This window comes from Micromesistius poutassou (assembly GCF_964030765.1).
Source record: "Micromesistius poutassou genome assembly, chromosome: 5".
NCBI lineage: Eukaryota > Metazoa > Chordata > Actinopteri > Gadiformes > Gadidae > Micromesistius > Micromesistius poutassou.
The window spans coordinates 11,492,471-11,499,970 of NC_140275.1; the positions used below are offsets into that span (position 1 = coordinate 11,492,471).

The window sequence follows — 7,500 nt, forward strand, 5'->3', positions numbered from 1 at the left end:
TTGGGGACTATATCATGGAATCAATAATACATGTCTCAATCTCCTGGCCAAATGAATCCCCTTGCATTTGTCAGCTTGATACTGCATTAAACCACTACTTTCAGTTGGCTTCGTTAGATGCCTACACTCTTGTTAAAACTACAGTGTTAGTATAGTATTTATAGTATATACTGTATAGACAGGGATCACTGATGCCGGTAAAACATCTTACCAATGGTTCATGGTTGATGTTATTGACAAATCACTCTCTAATCATCCCTAATTTATTGCCTTGAATGAATAAAGTACAACTTATCGTATCTTATTTTAAAACTGCTTTAAAGACTCTAGGTTGCGTTGTTTTCCGTGCTTTACGTTCTCTTCCAGCTAGGAACACTAACAAAGTCATGTCGCATCAGGGTTGGCCCCCGCTTCTTCCTCCACTGAATTTGTGAAGCTGTTGCCAGTGAAAGGGTCAGAGGATTTGAAAAGGGGGATTTGTAAAGGAACATCAGTCGCCCTCAATAGACGTGAGGTTTGTATTTTTAAGTGTCAGGTTATATTACGGTTACTATGTTCATTTACAACCGTACAGACAGCCAACACAGGCTTTTGTGCAAGGATCTATGCGTTCGTTTAGTAGTATTGTATAAGGCGTTGTGTGTGTATGTGTGTGTGTGTGTGTGTGTGTGTGTGGCTTTATGCATGCATTTGTGTGATTGCCTGTTGATCCCCATTTGAAGCCCTTCCTCCATGACCAGTAGCTGGACAGCTCTCTCTCTCTCTCTCTCTCTCTCTCTCTCGTTCTCTCTCGTTCTCTCTCTCTCTCTCTCTCTCTCTCTCTCTCTCTCATCTCTCTCTCTCTCTCTCCTCTCTCTCTCTCTCTCTCTCCTTCTGATCTCCCATCACATCCTCCCTTCCTCTTTCACCTCCCTTCCTTTAAAATAAAGCACTACAAACCCTCTCTCCACTGCTCCAGTGTTATTTTCTTTCACACACAGCCTTACAGACCCTCTTCCCTCCTCTTCCCCCCTTAGACCCTCTCTAACCCCTTTCTCTAACCCTTTCCTGGACCCTCTTGCCCTTCCTCACCCCTTGTTAGTCCCCAGCACTGATCTTGATTGCCTCAATCCTCTTTCATTCATTGAGCAACAACCCCCCAGCCCCCCCCCCCCCCCCCCCCCCCCCCCCCCCACACTCCACACACACACACACACACACACACACACACACACACGCACACGCACACACACGCGCGCACGCGCACGCGCACACGCACACGCACACGCACACACACACACACACACACACACACACACACACACACACACACACGCATGATCTCTTTCAATCCCCCTTTCTGGGCCTAGCCTGGGCCTGGGAAAGCCTGTAGACCTCAGTTGGTTGTCAAGGTTACAGCAGACGCAGCCTCAACAATTCCATTCTTACAAAAGAAAAGATTGAGAAATGGAAGAAGAGTAGAAAAGTAGAAAAGTTCAGAAGAAAGTTTAGGTTAGGTTTATACAATACAGTCAAAGATAGTCTGACCCCATTTGAGCCCCAATTATACTTGAATTGTCAAGGCTATTTAATGCTTGTCGTCTCTTCTAAAACACTTACTTTCCCTCCTCAATGCGTTTTTTGTTCAACCGTAGCAATCTCTCCATCTTCTATTAATGCCCCCACTTTTACATCGTTCTCCTGCTGGATTGTTTGCCTGATCTACAATTGATTTCCCGTGTACCAACCTATCCGCTAATCATTTTCTTTCTCCCCCTCCCCCCTTTCTCCCTCATATTGGCTCACTTTTCTCATGCAGATTCATTGGCGGAGGCCTGTGCTCTACTGAGCACATTTTCTAGAAACGGTGGAAATACGCCAAATCACGCCCAAAAGTGGGCGTGATCCGGACTGAGCCGTATTGAGCCATACTCGTCTCGCAGTACTCCTCCGTTGGGGTACCGAGACGCCTGAAAGGGTGCCGGCAAGTTTGAGCTACACACGCCGTCCGTTGATTGGTCGAAAGAATCATTCCTTCCGTGCGACAGGGGGATAATAACAAACAAACACAGTACCCGCAAGGTATTTCTGGACAATGGCGAAAGCTTAGTTTATCGAAGAAAATATTGTGAAAAAGTTTGCCGTCCTTCTTGGCTACATTGTTTCTCTTTGTTCATTGTGCGTGTTTGTTCATTGTGCTCGCTTTTTTTTCCTTGAATTTATTAGCAGGCTACACTGTGTCGGGCTGCTATGAGATCACGATGCTCACGTAGCTGCCATGGCTATCGTCGTTCGGCTTAAACCCCGCCCTACCATAAGGGTACTGGTGGCGGTGGAAACTGTAAGGAGCGATGCATGTTGTGACGCGCATATGCCACCATTTTATGGTTTCCTATTCCTGGTTGTCCAGTCTTTTCTCCTACTTAAACAACAGAATTGGTGTAGGTTGCCAAGAACTGTGGGGGGTCCCGGTCAGGCACTGGACAGAGGTTGTCAAGTCTCAAGGAGGAAGGGAGGAAGGAACTTTCTGGCTCCAAAACAGCCTTTTGCACCACATTTAACTAGGTCTCAAGGGCCACACTTCTGAGAGGCTATGTCACAAAAAAAGTTTTGGCTAAATATATTTTTTAATAAGATCAGAGAGATCGAAGTCCAAATCTCAGAGGAATCATTTCGGGGACCGAGGAGAATGTGCGTAAGCATTTGTGTGTGAAAGCACTATAGCAATCTTGAAAGGGCACAAAAAGGGGCCTGAGATCTAACTTTAAAAATAATAGGCCTTCAACAACATCAGTTTCAATTTCCCAATTTCCAGTGGGATATAGAAACTTGTTCCTTAATGAGTGTAAACAAACATGGCATGCGGCGATGTTTTTCATATTTGGGGTCAAAAGGTGAAAAGGGGCCCTCGCCATGCCCAGTACAAGATTTAAAAAAGACAAGGTGCTTCTCTCAGATATGTGTGGTGGATCCTTAGGGTGAAAGTCTGGAAAGGATTTCTGCTAGAAATCTCGGAAGGAGGCCGCGGGTAAGAGATGGAGCATTTGCTGAGGCTTTGTGAGAAATCTCCTGTAGGATTAGAGCCCCAACATGTATATGTGTGTATTATTGAGGCCCTCTTTCATATAAAAGAGACCCCGGGTCTGTAGCTCCACTACCAAGTGAGCTACAGACCTGCAGTGACCTGTAGCTCACTTTTGAGTGAGCTACAGACCTGTAGTGCACTCCAAGGTGAGCTACAGAAACGTAGGTCACTTGCTTATTACATCACTTTATGAAGAGCTAGGACACTAGAGCCTCCAAATTTAGAATGTTAGCAGACCTTAATGCCTCGATTCATATGAAAAATACCTGACATTTCTATCTCCCTCCCAAGTCTTTCTGTGCCCCCATGAATTGTGTGTTTGTTCATAGTCCTATTTCCAGTATGTTTGTATAGATAATTAGAAATGTATGTGCAAATTCAAACTATTGAAAAATGCAAAATTAGGCAAAGAATTCTAAACCTTTACATGGATTGAGAAAACATGATGGGGCATTCATTATGGCTAGCTTATTAACAGATTTGGATAGCTAGCTGGGTGAACCTGAGCAAGCAGTTACTCTGCAGAATTTTTTTTATTTTTTATATTTTTACTCTGACATAACCTTTCACTGTACATATTCTCTTATTTTCATTCAAGCCTTATTTCACAAAGAATAACATTTTAGGGGGTAAAGTGTCAAACATTTATTTGCAAAAGTCAAACGTGTACTTTGAGTGCAGCATAAAACCAGATAACAAATCAGTAACAAAATAGATAACCTGCTTCTGAAACATATAACGACTCATGGCTGGAGCCATGGAGTCAAAATTGGTTGGGGGGGGGGGGGGTGACCAAATCTGCCAGGGGCTCTTGAGACACTTGGTCTAGCCTTCAAGACCAAGTGTTTGCCAGCAAATGCATGGAATGTATGCTAGCCAACTAATGTTCTGACATTCTTTAACTTAACCTTTTTGCGATGTTAACTTAACATTGCGAGAAGATAACCATTCATAAATTATAATTTTTTTCGTTGCACTTTTCAAATTGACAGTGATATAGCCTATGTAACACTCATAGGCCTTTGATTTTTGTTTTCCAATTCCTTATTCATTTGATTTATTTTAAAGTAATGAAATAAAGGGAGATGCCCTGTTTGACATTGTGCCTGCTCGCAGCCATCGGGTAATGACTTCTGCTGGGGTAAGGCAACAACAGTTGGACAAACCACCCAGGGGATGCTCTTTTTCCTCTCTTTTTCTGCATTATTACAACACTATCTTTCTCTCTCTGAATTTATTATTAGTTATCATGAGCTCTACTATTTGAGTTCTATATCCAAACACCATATTCGAGTGATGTCAATAAGTAAGTATCTATGGTTTTAATCAGCCTCATTTCTGTCTTACAATAATCTTTTATTGTTGGACATATACATTGTCAAATATAATATATATAAATATATATGATTTTAACACTCACACACACACACACACACACACACACACACACACACACACACACACACACACACACACACACACACACACACACACACACTCACACACACACACACACACACACACACACACACAAACACCCACACAAACGCACCAACACCCACACACCCACACACCCACACACCCACACACACAACCACACACGCACAAACACACACACACACACACACACACACAGACAGACGGACAGACACACTCACTCACACACACAATCTGACTGAAGAACAGAGTTCTTTGTTTGCGTCCACATTTAGCATTCTTTCTCATGTGACATCGTCTCAAAGCCGATGCTGATGCTACCCTGCATCGCAGCGTATAGGAGCTTATTATTGGCCATAACGTCAAGTCCTCTTTCAAGAGGATTGGCTAAAGCAACTGTCAATCACTGGGAAGTGACATACTTCTTTAGGCATTGTCAGACACACACACACACACACACACACACACACACACACACACACACACACACACACACACACACACACACACACACCCTCACCAAAACAAGCATACTTAAAAGACTGTTTGAAAACTAGGTGTCACGGTAATTATGATGTCTAGGGAAAATCTATAAACTGCTAAATGATCACACTTAAGATACAGTGACTTCTCAGAAAGAACATGGCTTCTCGGAAAGCACCTACATTCTCTTAGCACCCACACACACACACACACACACACACACACACACACACACACACACACACACACACACTTACAAAGCCCCCCAATTAAACTTGCTAGATTGATGTATTACTTAATATTTGCATAGAATAGAATAACCAAGGATGCCAAGTTTTACTTACCTTTACTTACTTACTAGGTGTCATCTCTCTCTCTCTCTCTCTCTCTCTCTCTCTCTCTCTCTCTCTCTCTCTGACCATGTGTTTTTCCCATATCTACTCTCTTTTTTTTTGTGAGGTTCTGATAATTCAATTTCCCCACAGCACCCAAGACCAACAAACAGCTCCAGTTGTAGACCGACAGCTGGCCTCATTCAGCCACCTGGAGTGTCTGTGGAAGGCCGAGAGAGCAGCAGAACGATAACGCTGGCTCCCTCTGGGCCATTGATCCTCACCCACAGACGCCATGGTCCAGTGTGGCCATCAGCAGCACTGTCACAATCTGTCACAGAAACCTGCCACTTTTCACATGTTTACCGTGCACGGGTTGGGACGTGTAACGTCTGAGGTAATCACAGTTAGTCACCCTGCGATGCTCTGGTCAGGCTACATTTTGTCCTCGACGCTATGGGGCTAGGTATGTCATTCGTGTCCAAATGTGTAAACAGACCAAAATACACATATAACGTAACATATTTCCATTTGGCTGATGCTAGCATCCAAATTGTGTTACAATACCGCGGGTGCACGCATTGGCTGACAAGTGTTTGTGTTAACGCTCTACAATGCTCTACCAGTGGAGCCAGACAGCGCCACAAGTCACCGACGCCGCTCCACACTCCACACACCCAGGTGTTTGGTTGTCCCCCTCCGTACCTGTGATGAGGCTGGAGATCAGCAGAGGCAGGACCAACATCTGGAGCATTCTCATGAGCAGTTCCCCCGGGAAGGAGAAGTACTTCATCTCGCGGTAGGACAGTTTGTATGGGCGCACGGCGAAGCCCAGGATTATACCTGGAAGGAGAAGGATTTGTTTACACGCGGGTTCATTGAACTTTATCCATGCATTCATGGGCATTTTGTCTGATGATTTTAGTATCAGCTTTCATAATTGTCTTGATTGTCAAGATATTGCCACGTTATCTTTATCGTATTATGAAACAATGTATCCTAATTAACTGATTATCTCAATAAGTGATGATATGGACATATATTTTCATAGTGAACATTCCCATGCCTTACTTGGTAACAGTTACTGATAATTTGCGGCAGTTCAGTGAGTTAAAATACAGCCAGTTGTATTGCATTTTTGCAGTGAGTCAAATGACTTAGCTTACCTCTAAGTCTTCTGATGTCTCAACGTTAGACATGATTGAGGCTTTGGAGAAGAGTATTGGGAAGAGACCAAACAATGAAATTGCTCCTTTCTCGAAATTACAACGTTCATGTCCTGACTGGCCTGGGAAAACGACAAACTTCATTGGCAGCATGTGATTTTATCTGTTGTCTATAATCCTGTCGCCACACTAGTTTCTTCTCTTTTGTGTATAGCTGTTCTTTTCTCGCTTGCCTTTGAAACCCATCACTACAAAGAATGGCTTCTCCTATAGCGACACTAAGACCAGGCGGTTGACCCAGAGGACCCAGAGGCAGGGAATTGACCCTATACGCTTTTTCATCAATCAACTGAACCTGACTTAGTTCTGTGTCATTCGACCAGGCCTACGGATGCAAAGACACCGGGTGGGCCTGCTCATTCCTATAAGGAAGGGTCAAAGGTTAACAGCTCAATGTTAAGGGTCATCTGCATGGTCAACAAATGGTGAAGCTCTTCATTTGAGTTTCCTCTGTTCTGAAATGGGTCCGAGTTTCCTTTGTTTCTACTTCCTGTGGGTTGGAAAGTGACTACAGAAGATGAATTGTTGGATATAAAGAAAATATACAATTTTCAGAACAAAAGCTCTAACATTGCTTAGATTAATATGATACCGGGTATGCCCTTTGGTGAATGAGTTCATCCATAGTGTCTTGCAACTGGCAACTTGCATGTTCATGCATAACTAAGCACTGCTGCCCCCAGCGGGACTCAAACCCTAACCCTGGCAGTATGTCGCCATGCTCCACATACTCATCTACACAAGAACTTCATCAATGCAATTTAAAATTGTTTGTGCACTCACCAATAATAACGGCAGCAATGGTGAAGAGAACGAAGGCGTTTCGCATAAGGAATCCCTTGACGTCATCCTTTGTGATGTTCTGCACACTCTTCTTGGCCCTGAGCGAGCGCGCCTGGATCCCATCTTGGATCTGCTGGAGCCTGCTCCTGCTCTGCTGTGGAGGTTCCCTGTTGCT

The 7,500-nt window shown here is 43.9% G+C and overlaps 1 protein-coding gene across 1 annotated transcript in view; it reads right to left on the bottom strand.

Annotated features, from left to right (window-relative positions):
* slc1a3a (solute carrier family 1 member 3a) overlaps positions 1 to 7,500 on the bottom strand; it is a 24,726-nt gene that overhangs the window by 16,336 nt on the left and 890 nt on the right. The window contains exons 2-3 of the mRNA XM_084468788.1: positions 7,326 to 7,500; positions 6,022 to 6,159 (exon numbers count right to left, since the gene is read on the bottom strand). The exon at positions 7,326 to 7,500 is cut by the window's right edge and continues 141 nt beyond it. Coding sequence (XP_084324914.1) covers positions 6,022 to 6,159; positions 7,326 to 7,500 — 313 coding nt within the window. The remainder of the gene's footprint in view (positions 1 to 6,021; positions 6,160 to 7,325) is intronic.